Here is a 25,498-nt window from a genome sequence, read left to right on the forward strand (position 1 = left end):
TTTTTCCTTTTCTAGGGCCACTCCCAAGGCATATGGAAGTTCCCAGGCTAGGGGTCTAATCAGAGCTATAGCTGCTTGCCCATGCCACAGCCACAGCAATGCAGGATCCAAGCTGTGTCTGCCATCTACACCACAGCTCACAGCAATGCTGGATCTTTAACCCACTGAGCAAGGCCAGGGAACGAACCTGCAACCTCATGGTTCCTAGTCAGATTCATTCACCACTGCGCCTCGATGGGAACTCCCCATTATCACAGTATTAATTCAGTTTATGGTAATGAAAATTTCACCCAAGTTCCACCATTATTCCCAGTAATAATAGTAATACTTAAATGTATTAAGAACATACCATACCCGGGACTAAGCTAAGCACTTTACATGTATTCTCATTTCATCTTCCTGACAGTCTGAGGAAGTATCCCCATTTTACAGATGAGAGCACTGATGCTCAGAGAGGATAAAAAGCTTGCCCAACATCGCAGATAGTCAGTGGCAGAGCTGGGACATAGTTCAGGTCTGTCTGATTCCAACGTTTGTGTTTTTTTCCTTATATTCCTTCTGCTGCCCCAACAAATCAAACTTTTCATTTTCTAGACTTCCAGGCCTTGTCCATGTGCACTAATAGTTTTTACCTAATTATAGTCACAGTGCAGTGAGTGTAACAAGGGTTATTTTCTGAATTTAACTTTATATCGTAATACACACCCAGTGCATCACCACGTCTTGTTGAGTCTACCTCCAAAACGCATCCCTCATCTGTAATCGACTTCCCTTCATGCCCTTAGCTATTGTCTGGGCTTCTGCTAGAGCCTCTTCACTGGTCTCCCTGCTTTCACTCTTATCTCTTTCATATCTCTTCTCTGCCCAGTAGCCAAAGTGAGCTTTAAAAAATATAAACCATTGGAAAAAAAAAAAAAAAAAAGGAGTTCCCGTCGTGGCGCAGTGGTTAACGAATCCGACTGGGAACCATGAGGCTGTGGGTTCCATCCCTGCCCTTGCTCAGTGGGTTAAGGATCCGGCGTTGCCGTGAGCTGTGGTGTAGGTTGCAGACGCGGCTCGGATCCCGCGTTGCTGTGGCTCTGGCGTAGGCTGGCAGCTACAGCTCTGATTCGACCCCTAGCCTGGGAACCTCCATATGCCGCGGGAGCAGCCCAAGAAATGGCAAAAAGACAAAAAAAAATATATATATATATATAAAAAACCATTGGGGAGTTCCTGTCGTGGCTCAGTGTTAACGAATCTGTCTAGGATCCATGGAGTTGGGGGTTCGATCCCTGGCCTCGCTCAGTGGGTTAAGGATCTGGTGTTTCCGTGAGCTGAGGTGTAGATCGGAGATGCGGCTTGGATCCCGAGCTACTGTGGCTATGGTGTAGGATGGTGGTTACAGTTCTGATTGGACCCCTAGTCTGGGAACCTCCATATGCTGCAGCCCTAAAAAGATAAAAGACAAATAAATAAATAAATACATAAATAAAGTAAGCCAGGAGTTCCCGTTGTGGTGCAGCAGAAATGAATCCGACTAGTATCCATGAGGATGCGGGTTCCACTCCTGGGCTCCCTCAGTGGGTTGAGGATCCTCAGTGGCCATGGCTGTCGTCTAGGCTGGCAGCTGCAGCTCCAATTTGACCCCTAACCTGGGAATTTCCATAAGCTGCGGGTGCAGCCCTAAAAAGCCAAAAAAAAAAAAAAAAAGGTAAACCAGATCATGGCATTTCCCAACCAATCAGTGCATTTGGATAAATCCCAAATCCTTAACCCCTTGTCAGGGCTCCATATGCCTCTCCTACCTCATCTTATGCTAAACTCACTGCATTCTGGCCACACTGATCTTGCAGCTCCTCAGAACTTCTCACCTCGGTGCCTCTGTGAGCTCCTCTGCCTGGGACCTCATCCTTCCACCCTATCCTGGATAAGTCCTCTGTCTCTCAGGCCTCTTCTTAAACGCCTCGTCAAAGAGGCCATTCCGTGACTTCCCCTCTCAACCTACATTAGGACGGTTTTATTACACAGATCACAGATGTATTTGTGAGATTATTTCATTAAGATTTTTCACTCAGTCTTAAGTTCCATGATCTCTTTTGCTGAGCACTTTACCCCTATTGCCCAACACAGCACCAGACAGGGGAAGTGATCAATATTTGTTGGAAAGACTTCCTGTTGTGACTTAGTGGTAATGAACCTGACTAGCATCAATAAGGATTCGGGTTTGACCCCTGGCCTCATGTGGTGGATTAAGGATCCAGTATTGCCGTGAGCTGTGGTGTAGGTCACAGATACGACTCAGATCTGGCGTTGCTGTGAATCTGGTGTAGGCCAGCAGCAACAGCTCCGATTAGACCCCTAGCCTGAGAATTTATACATGCCGCAGGAGTGGCCCTAAAAAGCAAAAAAAAAAAAAAAACTGTTGAAAGAATAAATATTTTTCTACATTACTATATAATCTTCACAAATATGATCTAATAGCTGAACAATACCTGATAATTCTCCATTTAATTAATGGCTTTAATAAGACACTTGTTTCATATGCAGTTGAGAGAACAGACCTTTTATGGTTAGGGAAAAAAAAAACATGTTTTAAGTCCATGGATCAGCAATATCAGAAACTGAACACACTAATAATATTATACATGTACATGGGGAGCCTAATTTTCTGTTGAAAGAAAAAAATATATGAATTACAGTTTTGAAATCAATTTAGTGGGTTATAAGAAGCATTGCTTTTAAAAATAGAACAGAATGGAAAATGTCTGAATGCTTTGCAGGTGAAAAGATAAGAATCATTTTGAATAACTTCCAGTTATATATATATTATTTTGATTTCCACTTTGTATAGATATAAATGTAGATAAAGTTCAAGTATGTACTGGATTGCAGTGTAAAATCTATTTCTTACTATTGGTTGCAGTTTAAAAAAAAATCGAAAAGCAAGAATTTCTTTTCTTTTCTTTCTTTCTTTTTTTTTTTGCCCTTTAGGGCCACAGCTCTGGCATATGGAGGTTCCCAGGCTAGGAGTCGAATCGGAGCTACAGCTGCTGGCCTACGCCACAGCCACAGGAACGCAGGATCTGAGACGCATCTTCGACCTCCACCACAGCTCACAGCAACACCAGATCCTTAACCCACTGAGCGAGGCCAGGGATCAAACCCAAATCCTCATGGTTCCTAGTCGGATTCTTTTCTGCTGCACCACGATGGGAATGCTGAAAAGGAAGAATTTCAGTGGCTTGCTTTTGGAGTTATGCAAACAATTGCAAGTCCAAGGCATTCCCTGATGAGTTGGGGCATAAGTTGTTCAGTCTTCCTTCCACATGTTCACCTTTCTGACATGGCTAATGATTAGATCGCTTGAAGGATTTTGGCATACAGGAAACTCCCAGGGCTACTTTCTTTTTAGTAAGCTTTTTATTTGGGACCAATTTTTTCTTTTTTCTTTTTTTGGCCACACCTGCAGCATATGGAAGTTCTCAGGCCAGGGATCTAATCTGAGCCACCCTGCGACCTGGGCCACAGCTGTGGCAGCGCCAAATCCTTAACCCCCTGCATGGGGTGGGGATGGAACTCGAGCCGCCACAGAGACAATGCCGGATCCTTAACTCACTGTGCCACAGTGGGAACTCCCAGACCAATTCTAGAGTTACAGAAAAGATGCAAAGACAATACAGAAAGTTCTCATATACCCTCACCCAGGTTCCCCCACTGTATCATCTTACATCACCATGAAATGGAAACGTGGCATAAGTAAGGAACCAACACTGGTACATTACTATTATTAAACTCCAGAGTTTATTTGGGGTTCACGGGTCTTTCTTTCTCTTCTGGAATCTAATACAGGATCCCAGATGCATGTAGGCATCATGTCACCTTAGTCTCCTCTGATCTATGAGTTTCTCAGCCTTTCCTTCTTCTTTTTGTCTTTTTTTTTGGTCTTTTTTTTTTTTTTTTTGCTATTTCTTGGGCCAAGTTAGGGGTCTAGTCGGAGCTGTAGCCACCGGCCTACGCCAGAGCCACAGCAACGCAGGATCCGAGCCGCGTCTGCAACCTACACCACAGCTCACAGCAACGCTGGATCCTTAACCCACTGAGAGAGGCCAGGGATGGAACCCTCATGCTCATGGATACTAGTCAGGTTCGTTAACCACTGTGCCACGACGGGAACTCCTCAGCCTTTCCTTCTTTATCATGACCTTGACACTTTGGAGGAGCACTGATCAAGTATTTTGTAGAATGACCCTCAGCGTGGATTTATCTGGTGTGTTTCTCATGATTAGACTGGGTTATGGGCTTAGGGAAAAAATAACCTACAGGCGAAGTACACTTCTCATCACCTCCTTTCAGAGGGGTATGTGATACCAACAGGGCACATCACTGGTGACATTAACCTTGATGACTTGGTCAAGGTAGTGTCTGCCAGGTTTCTCCACTGTAAAGTTATTGCTTTCCCCTTTCCAGTCTCTATTCTTTAGAAGCAAATGCCTCAGCACTAAGAGCAGCCGATTCTCAAGGAGCTGGGGGAGGGGGAGACTACCTACACACATAACTGGAGATTCTTCTGTAGGGCAGACTTGTCTCTTCTCCACGTATTTAATAATTTATATCCATGTGGATGTGTGTCTTTGTGTTTTATATTTTGTATTATGATCCTACACAATGTTATTTAGAGGGTTGCTCAAATTGTTCCAGCTCTGGCCACTGGGAGCTCTTTCAGTTGGCGCCTATGTCACTTAAACGTGCCCCCAGCCTTTCATGGTCTTAAGGACCTCTTTACTCTCTGGTACCACGCTTTATGCTGATCTTGTGTTTTCCCTGCGCCAGACTAAAATCAGCCATTTCTTCAGGAGCTGGCTTTCACCAGACAAGAAGCCAGAGATGTGCACAGTGCTTTTCTGGCCGGGATGCTGGGGAGAATTCCTTGACTGTGCAGAGGAAGGACACACGTGGAGCTGCTCTGTTTCCTTCGTTTCACAGGCTTGTACAGCTCTCCACTGAGCCACCACAGTCATCTGATCTGCCCCCTTAGGGTGCTGAATGGCCCTCAAACCAACTCTCTGTGCCTGTTGATCAGATTCTGGAGCCTCTGCTGCCCACACAGAATGGCAGGAATCCTAGGTCCCTGAGGTTGAGCTGGTCAAGGTCTGGCCTTCCAGACTTCTAGGGGCTCATTCCCAACTCTGCACTTATCCAAAGGCCAGTTTTTCTTTTCTGTTGTTTCAAATTTGGCTTCTACCCCACCTCCTCTATATCACACATGTTCAGTAGGTGTCTTTGCATCCTTCAGAAAAGGAGCCCACCAGGCAAGGGTTCCCTCAGCTTCTCTCACCTTCCCCTCTGGACTGTCCTCACCTCTCCAAGGCCAGCTCCTCGCTGGCCTGGACCCCATCCTCTCCCGCTTTCTCCATGACCTCCCTTTCCTTCTCACATCTTCAGCCTCGTCTCTGCTCGCTGGCTCCTCTTGCTCAGTCTAAAAGGATCCTCAGGTCTCTTGGCCTAAAGAGACTCTCCGTGGCCTCACCTCAAACCCTGCCAGTACGGAGTCTCTCCCCTTGACCCCCCCCCTTTTTTTGTCTTTTTAGGGCCACACCGTCAGTATATGGAGGTTCCCAGGCTAGGGGTCGAATCGGAGCTACAGCTGCCGGCCTACACCACAGCCACAGCAATGCCAGATCCGAGCCATGTCTGTGACCTACACTACAGCTCACGGCAATGCCAGAGCCTTAACCCCCTGAGCGAGGACAAGGACTGAACCCGCAACCTCATGGTTCCTAGTGGATTCATTTCCGCTGTGCCACGATGGGAACTCCGACTCTGGGACTCTGGAGAGACTTAACCAATCACATCCCTTGACAACGGGGCCACGGAGACCATGTTGATGGGAGATTTTCCACAGAAACAGGGTGATTATATTGGCTTTGATGGAGGGAGGAGGCACTAATAGGGAAATTAAGCGGCTACTCTTGAGGGAGAATTCCAAGGTGATGAAATACTGCTGGTAAGGACTACCGTGGAAGCTTAGACCGGGCCCTGAGTACTTGGGAAATCTCCTGAGAGGCAGGACCTGACTTGGGCCTGGTGTGGGGGTTGAAGGAGAGGCATGGAGGACACCCCCCACAGTGATGGCAGCCCAGAATTGGAGGAAAGCAGGACATCCATTTCCAAATCCTGTCTCATCTCCCCTTTCCTCTCCCCATAGGGAAGCCTCTGCCCAGAGCGACAGCCACTTTAATCACAGAGGATTTAATCTCGCGTGGGCTCAAGCCTCTAGCATTGGCCTGCTTTCTGCTGACTGCGTGAAGCAGCCCAAGTGATTCACCAGCCCCGCCTGTTTGGCCTCTCTACATCTTCCCAAGGTAACTTGGGCGGGCCCTTTCCATCCATGGAGCAAAAGGAAACTCCCATACATGGTTAGGGACACTGCTTGGCCCAACTGCACTGTGACTCTCTCGCCTGGTACTCCTACTCCAGCTGAGCTGGCTTTTGCCCTTTATTCTCCTTCTGCTGGCTTCTCCCTTTGATGCTGCCAGGAACCCCCACCCCCACCCCTAACTGGCTTCACCTGGTCTTTGGAATTCAGCTAGTGCTAAGTTTCCTCCAGGACCAAATGCTTATCCAGTCCTGGCTCTATAAACAGATTCACCTGTGCTTACAGACTCTGACCAATTCAGAGTATCTGTGGCCTGGCCTACTGGCTAATTCATTCATTCAACAGATGTTTATGGAGGACTTTCCGGCACAATTCTAGGCATTGGAGATACAATGATGGGTAAAAATGGCTTCTTAGAGTGTGCACATGTGCCTGAGAGACTACAGCAAAGTAATAATTTCACAAATATAGGTTACAAACAGTAAGTGCAATGAAGAGAAAGTACAAGAGTTCACAGTCTTGTCTGGGGCATGCGGTAAAGGTTCCACAAGGAAGTGACAGTTTAACAGAGATCTGAAAATGAGTAGAAATTTACTAGGCAAGGGAGGTGGGGTGTCAGAGACAAGAGAGGAGAAAATCTTCCCAGACTGAGGGAACAGCATGGGCTGAAGAGAGGGCGGCCAGATGGCGAAAAAGCAAAGGGCAAGAATGAGGGAGAAATGGCTGGAGAGGGCGACCAGGCACGGCAGGCAGGGCTTTGGAGGCATGTCTGTATCTTGTCTTCATCCCAAAGACAGTGGGAGGGAAACCACTGGAGGGTTTTAAGAAAAACGATATGATCAGATCTGTAATTGAGAAAAATACACATAAGGGGTTGCTAGCCCCACGAGGAGACCTTGAGGGTTAAGGCCAAGTTGGGGTCCCAGGAGAGATGAGGGTAAGGTTGGGATGGTAGTCCTGCTCCATAGGCTTGTTCTTTGACTTTTTTTTTAGCTGTCCCGAGTTAAAAAAAAATACTGCCCAGGCTCAGGTGAGCAGTATGTTCTCAGCACAAAAATGATCCCGTGAAAGGCCCAGAAAGAGGATGAAGGTTAGGTTAGTCCCAGTGCTGGCCTTTAGGAGGGGATCAGGACCTGATATGCAAAAAGGGGATTAAGAGACTGCTCTTCTTTAAGCTCCACTTTTGCCATCTCCATTTCCCTTGTTCTAAACCAAGGTGATTAAGCCACCTGGAAAGCAATTACCCTCTAGTTGGGAACCTCTATCCCATCTTTACCCAGAGAAGAGCCCAGAACACCTGCTGTGGGTGTAGGATCTCCCTGCCACGATGGTTTCCAGAATTTCTTGGCGGGGGTACCCTGAACCACCCACACCTGGCAATGGACAGCAAAATATAACTGGGCTTCAAGGACCGACAGGGGGCCCTGCCAATCTCAGATTCTGAAGACCTTGAGCTCAGATCTGAATGTGTGACCTTGGGCAAATCACTTCTTCTCTTGGGGGCCTCCTTCCCGCATCTGCAAACTAAGCGTCGCCCCAGGCCCACGCCGCCTCCCCCCCGCAGCTGCGAGCCGGACTCAGTCCTACAGGCCGGATGCTCGCTTGAGGCGCGGCGCCAAGCCCCCAGGTGGGCAAGGGGCGGGGGCGCGCCAATGACCAAACCTAAACATAAAGGGGCTGCCCCGGAGGCGCGCACGACCCAGCAGGGGCGCCGAGGGACCGCGCGCACACGGCCGCGCCCCCCGCCCCTAGGCTGGGCGCCGCGGCCCGGGGGCCACGAGGTTACGTAAGGAGCTGGGCGGGGGGAGCGGGGGCGGGGCGGGCACCGCCCGAGCGCGGCCGCCCAGCCCCCGGCGGCCCAGCCCCCGCCCGCCCGCGCCTGGTGGCGGCGGCGGCGGCGGCGGCGGCGGTAGCGGCAGCCGCGCAGCCCCGCGGAATGGAGCGGCGCCGGGGCTAAGCCGGGCGCGCACGGGCCGCCGCATGTGCCGCGCCGGGAGCGGCTGCAGAGCGGGCGGAGAGCGAGCGCGAGAGGCCCCGTCGGAGCGGCCGCCGGAGCAGCGCCGGAGATGGGGTGAGTGAGCCCGCGCCGCGCGCGCCCCGCGCGCAGCCCCAGAGGGGCTGCGGGGCCGCGGATCGCGTCTCCCCGCTCAGAGCCCAGCGAGCCGGCGGGCCCTTGCGCCCCGAGCCGGGAGCCTGAAGTCGGGGCGCAGCCGGCTCCGGAGAGCCTGGGGCCGCCTGACCCCGCGCCCTCTGCCCGGGCTCGCGGGCACGGGGCAGGGACACGTTGGCCTGAGCGCGGACTTTCAGCCCCGCACCCGTGGCCTTTCTCCTCCGAAGCAGCCCAGCCGCTGGGGCACCGGGCGGGGACAGGCACCCTGGCCGGCCTCGGTGCTTCGGCCATTCTGCGGTCCCCTTGCTCCGGACGCGATCAACTCCAGGGCCTGTGTTTGGGAGTCCAAGAAGCAGTTTTTCTTTCTCTACAATTGGGTTTATTACAAACGAAATGGAAATCGAAGTTTTCCTGGAAAGGGAACAAACCACGTAATAATAATCTCAGCGTAGGAATAGTGGACTTTGAGTCTGCTTTGAGATGGCTGAGGATGATGGAAGTCTGCGAGGAGTCAAGGTAAGGCTTCAGTCTTTGAAACAACTGAGTAGATGCTCAGAGAAGTTGAAGTACTCTGTCGAAGTGACTAATGCCTCTGAGTATATAAAGTAATTTAAAAAGCAGGATTGATTTCTCCTTGGCGTCTCTCTGAGCAGTAGGTGCTGTGAGTCAGGGAGCCGCGGTGCTAATAACACAATTAACTCCTTGCATCTGCTTCCTGATGTGAGCGCATATTGATGATGCGCTGTGCATATTCAGGGAATGGTTGTTCTGCCCATTTCACAGGTGCGGAAACCGAGGCCTGAAGTGGTTGGATACCTTCTCCCAGGTTGGGCAACTGATGAGGGTTTGAGCCCATCGGCAGCCTGACAGTGGGCGTGGGGGTGGGGCTGGGTGAATGAACCAGAGTCCCTGAATTTCTCTGTGCCCTGCCGCTGAGCTTAGTGCCCTTCAGACAGACCTTCTCGTGACCCAAAGACTTCTGCTGGGTGGGTCTAGAGAGCTTGCCTTGCTGTGTGGCATTGGTGAGGAGTGGAAAGGGGTAAAAAAGATTGTCCTGGTGGCCTGCCATGGGTCAGTGGCTTTATTGTCCTTACTCCAGATAAGTTTCTGAGGTCCCTTTACTTACTTAGTGAATCTTATCTGTGGGGTCTGTAAAGGGTTTGGAGGAACCAGAGGCAGACCAAGAGGAATTCCGAGAAGGGAAGTGTGAGAACTCCAGGCCAACATGGACAGATCATGGGGGACAGAGAGGGGCCAGGACATCTGCTTAAGGCATTGGTGCCAGCCCAGTTTTCACACGTACAGAAGCTGTGAGTGATTTTACCAGAGGCGCACCCTGGCTGGGAAGCAGTTTTTCTGTAACATTTCCAGTGACCTATTAGTTGTCTACGAAAGGGCTGCTCTTTGTACAGTAGGAGCCTTTGAGAGTCTCAGATTTCCTATTTAAAAAAAAAAAAAAGTATGGGAAGAAAGAGTTGGCAAATGTAGGTCTCAAGATGGAAGATAAAAGGAATTTGGTAATTTTAACTGTCTCTGAACCCCTCCCCCCAGCCAAACCAGCCCAACACACTTGCATGATCAAAAAACAAATATTGAAACTCTGACTGTGGTTGAGATCAAATAGTTCTGTGGAAATGAAAATGTTTACTCATAAAAGCTTAAAGAAAATGTCAGAAAATAATTTTTGTTTGTAGAGAGGGAGGGAGGAGTAGCTTGGGGATTTTGTTTAAACACAGAATATGTCTTTCATGTAATTTTAACATCATCCGATAAATGTCTGTTACTCACTCTTGTAAGTAAGCGCTAGTTTGTAACTCCTACCTACTTCTGCCATTTTAAATATATCTACCTCTTCTATAATTTATGTGAACGTACAAACCGTAGCTGTAAATTGAGATGGAGCTAAGGGCTGGATAAGCCTTTCAGACAGAGGAGGGTGGAGGGAGCCATATTAACCGAAAATAGAACCAATGTCATCCTTTCCGAGAGTTGAGTAGGATGGAGGGGGATGAACCAAAAAGGGCAGCCAGTAGGAAACCTTGCAGCTTTGTCATTGCTCTACTGTGTAGACATGACCAAGACTTAAGGGGAAAAAAAAAAACTCCAAATTTCTCTCTTCCCCACTTAAGATGCTTTTCCCCATTCAGATGTTCACTGCTATTTCCCGCTTCTGGGAAGTCATTTGCATTTAGTGTGTGGTTTCCCGGGTAAGCTTGTGCTCTCCCTCCCCAAGGAAGCGGTTTCATACCTGCTCCCCTCCTCAGACTTCTCTCTCCTCAGCACACACATGTTCATTGACAAAATATAGCCACAGACCAAGGAAAAGCCTTAGCTCCCTGCCACGCCTGCAGTCCTGCGTGCCACTGCCCCTGTGTTTTCCTTCCCACCTGTTGTCCCGCCAGAGGCTCGTCCCTCCTGGGGGACTGACCATCTCATCCCTCTTGCAGGGCGCATTTCTCACTATTTCATCTCCCTCTCTGTCCAAGGTCTTTCCCATCAGTGTGCAAACATGCTTTCGTTCCGTGCTGTCCAGTCGAACTTTCCACACTGATGAGCATGTTCTGTGTCTGCACGGTCCAAGACGGCTGCCACCAACCACACTGGAAATGTGGCTGGTGTGCTGGAGCGGCACTTTTTTTTTTTTTTTTTCCAACTTCACATTCCAGCATTTATTGTTGCTTTTTTTTTTTCAGTCTTAGGGATTTGTATTTTTATGTATTTATTTATTTTTCCGCTGTATACAGCCTGGGGACCAAGTTACACATACATGTATACATACTATTTCCCGGAGGGATTTTTTTTTTTTTTTGTCTTTTTGCCTTTTCTACGGCCGCTTCTTGCAGCATATGGAGATTCCCAGGCTAGGGGTCAAATCAGAGCTGTAGCCACCAGCCTACGCCAGAGCCACAGCAACACAGGATCCGAGCCGCATCTGTGACCTACACCACACATAGCTCCCAGCAACGCTGGATCGTTAACCCACTGAGCAAGGCCGGGGACCAAACCCGAAACCTCATGGTTCCTAGTCGGATTCGTTAACCACTGCACCACAACGGGAACTCCAAATTTTTAATTTATTTAAACGTAAATAGCCACGAGTGGCTGGGGGCTGCATATTGGACAGCTCAGCTTCAGCATCTCTCATTTTACCCTTCTTCGCTGCCCTTCACCTGAACGCATCTCAAAGAGATGTCCAAACACAACCGTCTCCATTTGTATCTTTCACCTTCCACTTGTTAGCCCTTGACAGTCTCCAGTCTAGCTTCTGCCCTCACCTCTCCACCGGCACAGCCCGGGAACACGTCGCCAGTCACCAGATCTCTGTCCTTGTGTCTCTCCCCCTCTCAGCAGCCTTCCTTCCCCAGGGCCACTCCCTCCTCCTCGCCACCCCTCTCCTCTGGGTTTCCTCTCCCCTTCCTGATGGCTTCTTTGTCTGACCTCAGAGTGATGGGGTTGGTTAGGGACTGGTCCTGGTTCCTTTTCTATGTCAACACTCTCTTCCTAGGTAATATGATCCCATCCCAGCACCTCATTTCCCCTACCCACCCCACCCACCCCCCATGGCTTTAAGTCCTGTCTGAATGCTAGTGACTCCCATGTTTGTGCTTCCGGACACAGCCCTTCCTCAGGGCTTCCTGCTCTTGTCCGTGCAGGGCGCTCTAGACACCCTTCCAGTTCTCTCCTTCCCTCTGTCTTCCCCATCCCAGTCCACGGCCCCATCACCCACCCACTTGTAAGAGTTCTTGATTCTTCTCTTCCTCATCTGCCACATCCAGGGTGGCAGAGGGTCTGGTGTGGGGGTGGGGGGTGTTCTGCTTCTGGGATGTTATCTGGAGTGCATTCACCTCTCCTGTAATCATAGCTTCTCCTCAAGTCCTGGCCACTGTTGCCTCCTTCCTGGACTAACTTCCCGACAGGCCCCCCGGCTTCCACCCTGGGGTGTCCTCAGTCCATTCTCTAGGTGGGAGCCTGAGTGATGGGCTTCTGCAGCAGGTCACATCACTCTTTTCCTTAAACACCCTCTAGCCGACAAGGGCCTGGCTTGTGGCCCATCTTCCCAACCACTCTGGCCGTCCCTCACCGCCTTCTGCTAGCATCGGCCTCCTTTTTTTCCTTGCCCGTGGTGGTGGTGGTGGGGGGGCTTGAACGTCCTCTTTTATCTGCCCGGAAAGCTCTTGCTCTGGCTCTGCAGGTACCTTCCTCCTCCTCCTCCTTGGCATTTCGATCTCAGGATCACCTGCTCAGGGTCTTTCCTGACCACCCCTGTTAAACTCAAATGTAGCCATGCTTTGTTCCCACAGTTGCTCACCCCAGCACACCTGCTGTTGTTTGGGTTCTGTCTACTTGTTTATCATCTGCCTTCCCTGATAGCATCCCACAGGGGAGCCTCCCCTTCCCACCAGGGTATCCCAACACCTAGCACAGTGTCTAGGCCTCCAATAAATATTTTTCGATTGAGGTAATGCTTGAATGTGGTGGGCAGCCTCGCTTGGATGCTGGCCTGGAAGTTGTGATAATTTTTGGATTACCTTTTATAGAGCATGCTTAATGAGAGCTGCAAGGGCCAAGAGAGAAAGAAGCCACGTTTGGATGTGGTTTTCTTTTAATGCTAAAGCAAGCCATGTAGCTTTTATTGTGACTTGGGTTAATTTTCAGGCTGTCGGCTGTCATCCGCGCATTGGGGTTGTAAATTATCTTTTTACCCGCCTGCAGAAGGCTAACCGAAGAGCCAGCTTGTGTGCCATGGTGACTTTTGGATGATTTTGTCACTGTTTACAAACAAGATCTACTGTATTTCTGTTTGGCTTCAGTTTACATTCATTTGTTTTGTTCAGCCGAGATTATGTTGCAATGTACAGATGCCACAATCTTGGTTATCTAACACCATGGGCCTGCTCTTGGTAAAGCTATACTGATTAGCTTTCTTTTGATGATTATTCCATCTCCTTTAATTTTCCACTTCTCCTGAATCACACCTAATTACATAGTTCCTACAAATTACAGACTTTTCTTTGGGGTTTCTGTTGACTGAAATAGATGGCAGTCTCTCGGATGGAGGGAACTTGTCTTCTCTTGGTCCTGTTACGGATTTTTTTTATTTTTTTATTTTTATTTTTTTGCTTTTTAGGGCTGCACCCGTGGCATATGGAAGTTCCCAGGCTAGGGGTCCAATCGGAGCTGCAGCTGCCAGCCTACACCACAGCCAGATCCGAGCCGCATCCCTGACCTACACCACAGCTCACAGCAATGCTGGATCCTGAACCCACTGAGCAAGGCCAGGGATCGAACCTACATCCTCATTCCAAAAAAATAAAAAAATAAAAAAATAAAAAAAATAAAAATAATAATAAAAAAAGAACCTACAGCCTCATGGATACTAGTCAGGCTCGTTACCGCTAAGCCACAATGGGAATTTCCCTCTGTGGGTTTTTAAAAACTTCACTTTCTCAGGTTCACACAATCTTTTCAGATGTTTGGCAGTTGAAGAGTCTGTTGGGGATCCTGGATGAGCAGACCTACTAGTAAGATCTTGCCCTTGTGGAGTTTATATTTTCGAAGAAGAGATAAGCCACATATACAAGTTCGAGCTTTATGTGTGAGTTTACACAAAATGCTGCAATCCGTAGGGTGTCAGAGGAACTGTTTGGGGAACACTGTGGGCAGATGCCTAGGGGGACTGTTAGTATTTCGGATCACCCTCATTATATAGACAGCCCTTACTGTCACCCTTGGTGTCGGAGTTATAAAAATACACATGGCATGGGGTGGACACTGCAGAGGTGTGTACTGAATGAATGAGTGTTCAGGAATGAATGAATGCTCTGGGTGGACTTTCACTTTGGGGAGATGCCATCATTCTTGTTGGAAGCAGTCCTGAAACTCCTGGCCTTGCAGGTTTCAGGATGCAGTCGAGGGCACATTGGCTGCTTGTACACAGTCCCCTGAAGGAGGACGCAGGGCAGGACAGGTGGTTTGTTTTTGTCTGATGGACTCAGGGATTTGTGTACATTACTAAGTTTCCTTTCTGTGATGGCTCCCGGGGAACTTAAGAGCTACCCTTAGCTAATTAATCAGACCTCATCATCCTTTACCTTTTTTCCTTGTTCAGTTTTATGGTCCTACCCTTGTTTTACCTTCACCCTTTCTCATCTACCACCTTTTAAAACAACCAAATGGAAATAGCTTCGCTTTTTTCTAATTATAACAATGTTACATGTTCATCCTAGAAAATAACAGCAGAGAGAAGGAAGTGAAAATTACTTGTCATCCCACGTCGTAGGGATAACCTCCATCATCAAAAGGATGTCTGTGCAGAGTTTTTTCCATGTATACATGTCTCTGTGTCTAGAGAGATGTCTACATAGTGCAAGTCTATTTTTATCAAAATGGAATCATATCATACATCTGTTTTGTAACATAAGTTCTTCAACTTAAAATACCTTGAATGGACATCTTTCCATGCCCGTAGCTATAAATACATGTCATCACTTAAATCCAAACCTACTTCTGACTTGTCGTTTTGCTGAATTTGCTACATCTTTGCTAACCTGCTTCAAAACCCTTTCTAGAACAAGGCAGGCTATAATTTAAATAAAAAAAGACATTTTGATCATCTTTTAAAGCAATTGTTTGCTTTAAATGAATTACTGAAGGGAAGAAGTGGTAGGGGAGACCAAGATCACAATGAACATTGGGTAATTTGCGGTGACTGTGTAATTTTGGGTGAGTCACCGCTCCTTAGTGAACCTTGGTAAGAACACGAAGGATGCGTCGTTGTTGCTAAGGGTGGTTGGTGGACCGGGACCCAGCTGCTCAAACTGTTCCTGCTTGTTTGGAAATAGCAGGGCAGAGCGATTTTGCTTTAAGACCCGGGTGAGAAGGCGCCCTGCAATTAGAAAGCCCCCTGTGCCCACTCCTGAGCGCCCCTTCTGCTGCAGAATCCTTTGTCTGGTGGGCATCAGGTCCCTCCTTCAGGGAGGCTGCCCCTGGTGAGGGGATTGGGAGGGACATACATACAGGAAGGACGGTACAGTCCCTGTTCCCGTTGTCAGGCAATTAAGAGAAAAAAACAAACACACACAAAAAAAACAAAAACCACCTGGATGAGTCCTGGGACATGTTATGGCAGCCTGCATCAGCGCCTGAAAGCTTTGGGAAAAGACTTCCTTTTGGGGTATGGCATGAGGATGGGCGCTTCTCTTCCATTTGGAAAGAAGAACTTCCTTCACGGTTGTCAAAAGTGAAGTGAACAGCAGCCCCCAGGCAGGTGTGCAGCAGAGAAAAAGCATTTTTCAGAATATTCAGAACTCTCAGGTATACCAAGTCCTTATGGATCTTGAGAGTTAGACTTTGTTTTTTTTTCTTTTTCTTTTTTTTTTTCTCCTGGCGTGAAAATAAATTAAGGGAAAAGAAGCCTAGGGGCGGGGGTGGGAATGGGGGCAAAGAGCTGCTAATTTGAATTGGTTTGGACACACTGGTCTCCAAGCCCCGCGTGGATACGTCTGCATTTCTAGGTATTGCGCACACAGGCTGCCCCCGAGTCGTATTTATAGGCCTGGAGGTGAGCACTGGCAGCGCCAGCCAGTTTCCTAGCGGGGTGTGTGCGTTGTGTGGGAAGAGTGTCAGGTTGGAAACCTCTGCCGAATGTACGATGAAGTCTCCAGTAGTTCTGCCGCCGCCGGGTGCTGTTAGTCATATGGTATCATTCTGGTAGAATTTATTTAAATTATATTTCAAATTAGCTTGTTAGAATAAAAATATGCGTGTGGGGAACACATTTAGACATTTGTCAACGACTAGAGACAGATTTAAAAAAAAAAAAAAAACGTTTTTATTCACAAGCCTGGTTGAGAGTCGTCGTCCTCTGCTGGGGAGTTGTGGCCCATGGCACCCCCACCCTGTGCAGAAGAGGTTAGGATAAGGTAGCCTGAGAGCGGCGCGTTGGGAGACCCCCTTAAGTCTCCAGGTGCCTCCCAGCCGAGTCGAGGCTGGCTCCCAGCTGCAGCAGGGGCTCTGCCAGGCCCCGTTTTTTTGGCCTTGCCCTCAGGAGCTCTTGGTCCAGATCCAGGCCCGCCCAGCCAGCCCTTTGTCGTCCTCCTGCCTTTGCGCTCTGGGGGGACGTCTTGTCTGTAGGTTATGGGATAGGGGTTTGTCCACAGGGATCCAATTAGTGAGGAATATTGCAGACCCTGCTCCCTGGGCATTGGCTTCCTTTTGGGATTTTTAATTGGGAAAGCTTTTAATTGGAATCGTTCAGCTAGATGGAGGACACGAGAGATGCTTGGGTCTCTGCTGTCCTGGGGGAGAGAGAGGGGTGACGAAGAAGATCCTCCTGGCGAAGAGGAACGGAGCCTGTTCCCCAAGGCTCCAAAGGGCAGGAAAAGGAGCTCCCGGTGAAGGTGGTGGCAGCGAGGCTGGTCCTAGGATGAGGACCTCTCCAGCCCCTCCGAGTGGACCTAAGGTACAGCTGGCTGCCTCAGCAGGATGAGTCCATTGTTATGGAGAGCCACCTGTCAGGGGGCCTGGGAGGATGGCTAAGTGCAGGACACCCTACCCCACCCCCCAGGCTGGCTGTGTGAGCTTGGACACGTCATTTTATCTCTCTAAGCTTCCCTGCCTTCATCTTGTTAAAGGACTGAGATGATTAATAAGAACAGCATGTGTAAGGCGTTCAGCACAATGTCTGACACGTAAATACTCCGTGAACGGTGGTCAGATTCATTATCATCCTCATCCTTGTTTCTGCCTTGGATGGGACATGGGCATCCAGGGTGACTCCTGAGGTACCCTTCAGAGTACGTGGTTGGGAGCAGTCTGTGCTTCATCTTTTTTTTTTTTTAATTTTTATTTTTTTCCATTATAGCTGGTTTACAATGTCCTGTCATTTTTCTCCTCTACAGAAAAGTGACCCAGTCACATATACATATATACATTCTTTTTCTCACACTATCCTCCATCATGCTCCATCATTAAAATGACTAGATATAGTTCCCAGTGCTATACAGCAGGATCTCATTGCTTATCCATTCCAAATGCAGTAGTTTGCATCTATTAACCCCAGATTCCCAGTCCATCCCACTCCCTCCCCTTTCCCCCTTGGCAATCACAAGTCTGTTCTCCAAGTCCATGAGTTTCCCTTCTTCATCTTTAATCCTCTTGGACACTCCCCCGAGTCCTCAGAGGCTTACTCCCGAACCTCACAAGCGCCAGAATTGGTTCCCTGTCATTCAGTGACCCAGACAGTGTGAGGTTTGCCCTCTGAAGCCTTCCCGCATATCACGAAGCCTCGCAGGTAGTATGGGCAAAGGATGGGGAAGGTCAGGAAGCTGACCCACCTGTGCCAGCAAGACAGCCAATGTGCCGCCTTGTTGGATTCATGGAGAGATACAAGTGTAGGCAAAAAAGTCCCAAGGGGTTTCTCCCCATTGCGAACATCAGAATGGGGATTTGTGTTGCTGGTTAGGGAGCCCTTTGTTTGATTATTTATGTATTTTTCACTTATTCATTCAAGAAATAGTGGCCATCTACTTTGTGTCTACCTGACACAAGGCAGCACCTACAGCAAGAACAGACTCAGTGATGAACATCATTGGTCCCATGATGCTTGCAGTCTACTGGGGGAGGTGGACTTTAAACAAACGAGATCTAATGGGTTAACATGGGAGGATATGGGACCAGGGGCCATGTGGACTACACAGTAGTTGGTTTCAGGGTCTTATACCTCTGACTTCCATCCATTCGTATGGATCCAAACCCAGCCGGTCACCTTTCTTCTCTTCATCAGCTCCTGTAGCTTTCTTGACTCTTTAGCCAGTGACCATCACCCAGCTCTTGAGCACCTTCTCTGGACCAGGCACCGGGAAGACAGATTGCTAGAACAGGGTCCCTGCTCTCCCCTGAGGGAGATGGATGGTGGGCTGGTAATTAGGGTAATGAGATAAGCCTTGTTCTTGAAATATGAACACGGATGAAATGCTTAACTCTGCAAGAAGTTAGAGAAGGCTTCTTGAAAGAGGCGACCTTGGGACTGGATCTTGAACGTTGAGGAGGAGTTTTCCAGGGTGAGGGGGAGCATTTAGATGAAGAGAGCTGCCCCTGGGAGACAGTGGACCACAGAGGTCAAGAACAGAGACCTTGGACTCAGGCCTGGCTTGGCCATTCGCTGGCTCTTTGACTTGGAGCAAGATGCTGACCCTCTTTGAGCTTCAGTTTCCTTATCCATGAAACGGAAATAATAACAGTACCAGCATTGTAGTGTGGTTGTGAGGATTAAATGAAGCACACATTTTGGGATGTGCGTTAGCTGCTCGTGGTGGGCAGGGAGGTGAGAAAGAGCGGCGGAGTAGTAAAGGGTGAATGAGGAGAAGGGATCAGGAAGGCATAGGCATGAAGGAAGGGCCTTTGGGCCAAGTCGTTGGGACCTCATCCTGTCGGGGGCAGGGAGTTGGCTGTGGGCGAGCTTGGAGGTACGGGAGCAGTTGGTCCTGGTATCGAAGAATGAGGCCTGGGCAGTGGCCGGCAGTGGGCTCAGAGAGAAGAGGTGACTTGGGGTAGGAGGCAGAAACATGCTATATCGCAAGAATCTGGACTTCAGTCCATAGGCAGGGAGGGAATGTTTTCCGTTTTGAAGAGAAGAATGATACTTGCGTTAGGAAAACTGTTCCAGAGATGATATTGCAGAGTAGCACCAGCTACAGTCCAGGCAAGAAATGTTGAGGGCCAAACGCAGATATGGCATCAATTTATATAATGTACACCCTGGCCCTGTTCTCTGCTAGATCTGAGACAGTTTTTAGGAATGTTAAAATACAGAAAATAGAAAAAATATATGTAAGGCACCTTGCTGGAGACGTGAGGTAGAAAGCTTGAAGGCCTTTCCCATAGAGTGGCTAGATCAGGACGCACATGAAACTGTCATTTACTGAGAACTAAGTGGGTTGGAGTTACTAGGCAGAGTGTGTCTGTTACCATCTCTCATGTAATCCTCACAGTTAACCCTCACTTTCGTCGTTGGAGAAACTGGGCTCGAGAGGTTCAGTAATCTGTTCAAGCGCCCAGCCAGGACGTGGCAGAATTGGGAACCAAACTCAAGCCTGTTTGAGAGCAGAATCCATGTTCTTAAAATGCATTTTCTGGAAAGTGCAAAGACACCCCGAGAGTCATGTGGGAGGTGGACCCATGGCTCTTGATGGTTGGAATGAGAAAAGGAGAGGCGGAGTTGCCAGCAATTGGGATATTTCTAGACTGGATGACTGCGTGGGTGGTGGTGCCATTGACTGAGATAGGGAACACCAGTCTCAAGAAGAGGAGATGCAGTTTTTTTGCGGGGAGAGGAATTGATGAGAGTTTAGTCTTGAGTGGATATTGTGAATTTCTTCTCATGGTGGGTCAGATGGGGTGGCCTCTATTGGTGGAAATTCACTTCTGGCACTCAGCCATTCTATTTTGGATAGAATCAGAGATTCAGATTTGAGAGCTGTCCCACCTGAGATGATTTGATCACTCAAGGAGACAGAGGGTCAAGAAGATGAAGATGGAACTCTGGGAAAGGACTATAGTTAAAGAGAAGGAAAAGAAGCCAGTGGATAAGACCGAGAGGTGATGAGATGGGAGGAAAGCTGGAAGAGAGAGGTGCTGTAGAAGCCGGGGCAGAGAAAGCCTCAGAAACCTCGAGCAGGGTGGAGAACCCCGGTGTAGGCTGTTAAAACCCGGCATGGGGGTGGGAGTATTAGGACACTGACAGATTTCAAGGGCAGTTCCAGACAAATGTGAAGGCACAGATCCACCTGCAGTGGTTTAAGGAGTGAGTGTGCGGTAGGGGAATAGTCTGGCTGAGGATGAAGGTGAACTTGTGGGTGAGTCTGGGTAGAAGAAAGGCTGATTTTCATTTTATAAAATTAGTATGTTGGGAGGCTGAGGGGAAAGACAAGGAGGAGATTGAAAGATGAGAGGCAGTGAGGTTGGTACAGTGAGTGTGGAGTCAGGAGGGCACTAGAAGAAGAGCTTTAGAGAAGTGAACCTCCCAAAGAGGGCTGGGAGGATCATCCTTAGAGACCAGGCAAGGTGCAGATATGGAGGCATTTTGAGGCGGTGGTGGGAAGGGGGAATGAAGCAGCTGGGTCGACTGGCTTTTCCTTCTCAGTGTGAGCTAAGGAATGGATCTGAGAGCCAAGTAGTAGATCAGGAAGAAAGGAGATGGTTTGATAGAGCTGGTTGTGAGGCTCTGGGGCAGGGAGTTAGCTGAGGCAAATACAGATTGATGACCAACCTTGTGGGGGTGGGGGCAGGTGGAGATTCAGGACCGTGAGTTGTAAAGGTGCTAGCTGCCACAGCCAGACAGGTTGCCAACCTGCCAGGTGACGGGGGGCGGCGGTGGGGAGGAGGCAGGAGCAGAGGCAAGCAGCCCCAGACCCAGATAGTGGGCCGTAGAGATGGCCACCCTGGTTGGACTCCAGGTGCTTTGCTGTCTGCAGCCCTCAGGGATGCTGTGTGGGAGGCGGGAGAGCCTGCCTCATCCCCGTCAGTCACCTTTCTGCCCTCCCTTCTCTGAACAGCCAGCCATTGCTTTGTCGTTAATAATTCTTCCAGACTTTTTCTAAAACAGGCATTAAAATTCTTGCCAGCATGACCTCTTTGAGTAATGAGATCTGTAAGTTTATTAACCTCTGTGAGAAGTGGATTGCCTTGCTCCATGGGAGCAGATAATCTCTTGGAGGGAATGAATGTTAGTGTGGTGACCTGAAGAGAGCAGAGGCTCAGGTGGGTACGGCTTGTCTGTTTCCTATTCCCACCCTCTGACTTTGCCTGTGTCCACGGACAATGGGCTGAGTCCTTCTGCACAGCGCTCTCTCCTTGGCCCCTCTCTGAGTCCTGCAGTGGCCTGAAGTTGAGATGGTCAGAAAAACCAGGCCATCGCAGAACCTCGTTGCTTGTGACGAGTCTAATTCTCTAAGTATGAGACGGGGAAAGGAGAGGGTGGGGACATTGAGTTTTTATGCAGACAAGTTTTTATGCAGCAGGTCCATTCGCAGAGGCCTGGGAATCCCTTGGAGTTGGGATGGGCATTAGGATATGTGCTCTATGACCATGTTGAAACACATCCTCTGTTGTTCCAACATTGGCCTTTGCATTTGCACAGGTACTGGATAGTTGGCATAAGCTCCTTGTAGGGCGGCCAGCTAAGTAGCAGTGATTCATGACTTCATCCCCATTAGTTTGGCGTTTCAAGCCTGCTCCAACCTAGCCTGACCTACCTGTCTTCTGTACACCTCAATACTTGGCTCATGCCACTTTATGTTGTTTATCGCATAAAACATTTGACTATAACACAGGGCTGTGTCAGCACATCATCATCTGCTCTCCCATCCCTGCCAACCAGGCCAGCACAGTCCAATAGAAATACGAAGGCCACGAAGGTAATTTTACATTGTTCTGTTGTCCATTAAAAAAGCACAAGAAATGGGTGAAATGAGTTTTAATGTATTTTAACCAAACCTATCCAAAATATTATCATTTTAACATGTAATGATAAAATCAGACATGGTTCTTCTTATTCGCATGTAGGATTTACATTCTAGCGAGGGAGACAGCTTCCACCTGTCTCTGCCTCCTCCCAGCCCCACCCCCTACCCCCAGAACACCCTCTTAAAAGCATCCACAAATAACTGCAAGTTGTGTTCAGTGCCATGAGGGAGAGAAGCAAGGGCTTTAGGAACGTGTGTTTGTGAGATGCCTCTCTGTAGAGGTGACATTTAAGCTGCTACATCGTGTGAAGAATGGGAGCAGACCATTCTAGGCGGAGGGAGGAGCAGATGTAAAGACCCAGCGTGGGAAGGAGCTGCCCTGAATGTTTGAGAAATTGAAATCAGACCTGCGTGGCTGGCTGGCAGCAGGTGAGGGGAGGGCACCCGCCCAGTTTGGGGATGGAGGGCAGTAGGCAGGGATGAGGGCAGACGAGACCTCAAGGCTGTGGCCTGGACTGTGGCTCTGATTCGAGATGCTGTGTGATTGGATAAGATGGGAGGGTTTTAACGGGACTGTGGCCCAGACCTTCTTCAGTTTTTAGTTCGTTTTTGCTTTTTAGGGCCGCACCCTCGGCATATGGAGGTTCCTAGGCTAGGGGTCAAATCGGAGTTGTAGCCACCGGGCCTGCACCACAGCCATAGCAATGTGGGATCTGAGCTGCGTCTGCGACCTACACCACTGCTCACGGCAACACCGGATCTTTAACCCACTGAGCGAGACCAGGGATTGAACCTTCGTCCTCATGGATGCTAGTCAGATTCGTTCACTACTGAGCCATGACGGGAGCTCCATCCCTTCTTCAGTTTTTTTTTTTTTTGTCTTTTTGCCATTTCCTTTGGGCCGCTTCTGCGGCATATGGAGGTTCCCAGGCTAGGGGTCTAATCGGAGCTGTAGCCACCGGCCTACGCCAGAGCCACAGCAACGCAGGATCCGAGCCGTGTCTGCAACCTACACCACAGCTCACGGCAACGCCGGATCGTTAACCCACTGAGCAAGGGCAGGGACCAAACCCGCAACCTCATGGTTCCTAGTCGGATTCGTTAACCACTGCGCCACGACGGGAACTCCCCTCCTTCAGTTTTAAGAAGACTTGTCTGGTGCTCTGTGGAGATGGATTGGAAGGGGGCAAGGCCTGAAGCAAGGAGACGGGACAGGGTTCCTGGGTTCCAGGTCAGAGAGTGTGCTGCTGAGCCTGAGAAGGGGCAGAGGGGAGGGAGAGAAGTGGGTGGATTCCACACATGGTGTGGAGATGGCTTTGTTAGAGCTTTCAGAGGGATTGGCTGTGGGGCAAGGGTAAGGTAGAGGGAGGAAATAAAGAGGACCCCTTTGGTGTAGGCGTTACCAGGTAGTAGGTGTGGGGAAGCTGGCAGGAGGAGCAGGTTAGGAGGGGAGTGCAGGGGCCAAGTTCAAGTAGCCAAACATTAGGCTTGAGGTGGAGCTGGGCAGAAGGCAGTTAATTACATGCATCTTGGGCTCAGCAGAGGTCAGACTGGAGATGGATTGCCAAGGTCACAACGGAGGGAGTAGGCAGAGGAGGAGAGGGCTCAGGAGTGCCCATCATTGAGGGGGGCGGTGGCAGAGGAGGAGAGGGCTCAGGAGTGCCCATCATTGAGGGGGCGGTAGCAGAGGAGGAGCTGGTGAGAAAGACGGAGGAGGAATGCTCAGGACTGGAAGGAACGGGCCCTGCGTCTCAAGAAGGAGGCCTCAGGAGTTCCGGTCGTGGCACAGCGGAAATGAATCTGACTAGGAACCATGAGGTTGCGGCTTTGATCCCTGGCCTCACTCAGTGAATTGAGGTTCCGGTGTTGGTGTGAGCCATGGTGTAGGTCCCAGGTGTGGCTCGGATCCTGCGTTGCTGTGACTGTAGGCTAGCAGCTGTAGCTCCGATTTGACCCCTAGCCTGGGAACCTCCATGTGCCTGGAACTGGTGCAGCCTGGAACTGGGTAGCCTGGTGGCCCAGGGCCTGAGCCCCACCACTGGTGAGGTGGGGCCGGGCACCAGGTGGACTGGAAGATGAATAGGAGGCTGGGAAGGGAGTTGCATGGGAGATGTGTGCACCACTTTTCCAAGAAGTTGCAGAGAGAGAAGACATCGTGAGAAGGTGTGGGAACCAGGGGAAGGTACTTAAGCATTGTGGATGCTAATGGGAGTTCTGCCCAGGGGGGGCTGGGGCCTTGAGAAGATGACAGGGTGGGGGTCAGGGCACCAGCGCAGAGTCTGTCCCTGGGCGTGCTGAGAAGGAGGCACCCTCTGCTGGCAAGGCGGGTAGGAGGCCACAGTCGGAGCAGATGAAGGCAGGTCTGGGTGTGGTAGAAGATGCATGAGCTCCAGTCCTAGGCTCCCGTTTTCTCCGAGACGTGCGAGGCCAGATCTTCAGTTGACAGCAAGGGTGGGGGCTCGGGGATGGGAAGCTCAAAGAGAAGAAAAAGGTGTGAAATTGTCTGGGAGCAGGTGACCAACCTCCCAGAGAAACCCAGGCTTGTGGGCCATCTCATAGTGACAGTTCGAGGTCAGAGAATGTGCATTTAAAGTGAAACATGTCCACCCCGTTTCGTGATGTTGCTCAATTGCTTGGGTGAAGGCACAGGGGAGGCGGATGTCAGGGTGCATCCGTGGGGTTTTGCCAGGCTGGAGGCAGGGTATTCTTCCGGGATTGGGAACAGCGATAGACCATTGGGCCGTCCAAGGAAGAAGGTGAAGTCCCCGCAGGCAAGGGGGAGAAGGCCTTGGACTGGAGGAGCTCAGGGAGCTGTGGCCAGGGTGTTGAGGGTCATCGGTGTGTGTGGTGGTGGTGACAGGAGGTGGGTGGGGGAGGAAGCTGGACTTGGAGCTGAAGCCCCTGATCAGTGGCAGGAAACGATGTGGAGGCTGGTGACAGTGGGTGGTTGGCAGGTGGCTGGAATGGCCTGGGCTGCAAGGGCACGGAGAGAGCCACACGCTGGGGGACCACCAGGATGCCAGTCGCCCGTCTCCTCTGATGTTCTGCTTTTGTGGGAGGCGAGAGGAGCAGATGAGCTGTGTGTGGGGGTGAGGGCTGTCCTCAGGGACCAGCCTGGGGTCCCTTAAGGCATGAAGGTGAAGGGAATAGTCTGGCTGGGCTGCTGGTGCCCTGCTGATTTCAAGGACTTCAGTGAAGCCCCCGGAGGACTGGAGAGAGGAGGGAAGAGGGAAGGACTGGCTCTGGTTTGGGAATGCTGCTGAGTGACCGGGAGGATGTGCTGTCCTGGCTCTCCCCCAGCTAGAGGGGTGGGAGGTGGGGCAGATCTTTCCGAGCGTGTGGGATTTCGAGTTGATGGTGAGTTTCAGGGGAGTCAGCCCAGGTGGTGTGGTTGTCTCAAAGGCCGGCTAAAACTTTGAAGACTTTAATCAAAGTATGAGATGGCTGTGGTAGAGGTGGTGGCTCTGCTTCACTCTGTCTAGAATGTTGTATTTGGTTCTGGGGGCCAGTTCTTCTAATTTTAGACCTTGGAAGGATATTTGGAGGAGGGAGAGCAGAGTGGGAGGG

At 49.9% G+C, this 25,498-nt stretch overlaps 1 protein-coding gene across 2 annotated transcripts in view; it reads left to right on the plus strand.

Moving 5' to 3' along the window:
• Positions 1–8,245: 8,245 nt before the first annotated feature.
• Positions 8,246–25,498, plus strand: part of HOMER2 (homer scaffold protein 2) — a 94,207-nt gene continuing 76,954 nt past the window's right edge. Inside the window, exon 1 of one of the 2 annotated variants that reach the window (XM_047795887.1) lies at positions 8,246–8,429. In XM_047795887.1, the coding sequence (XP_047651843.1) occupies positions 8,339–8,429 (91 nt within the window). In that variant the 5' untranslated portion in view covers positions 8,246–8,338. Of the gene's footprint in view, positions 8,430–8,965; positions 8,985–25,498 lie in introns of those variants that run through there. The other variant, XM_047795888.1, reaches the window with a different exon arrangement.

Source organism: Phacochoerus africanus, chromosome 9 (assembly GCF_016906955.1).
Source record: "Phacochoerus africanus isolate WHEZ1 chromosome 9, ROS_Pafr_v1, whole genome shotgun sequence".
Taxonomy (NCBI): Eukaryota; Metazoa; Chordata; class Mammalia; order Artiodactyla; family Suidae; genus Phacochoerus; species Phacochoerus africanus.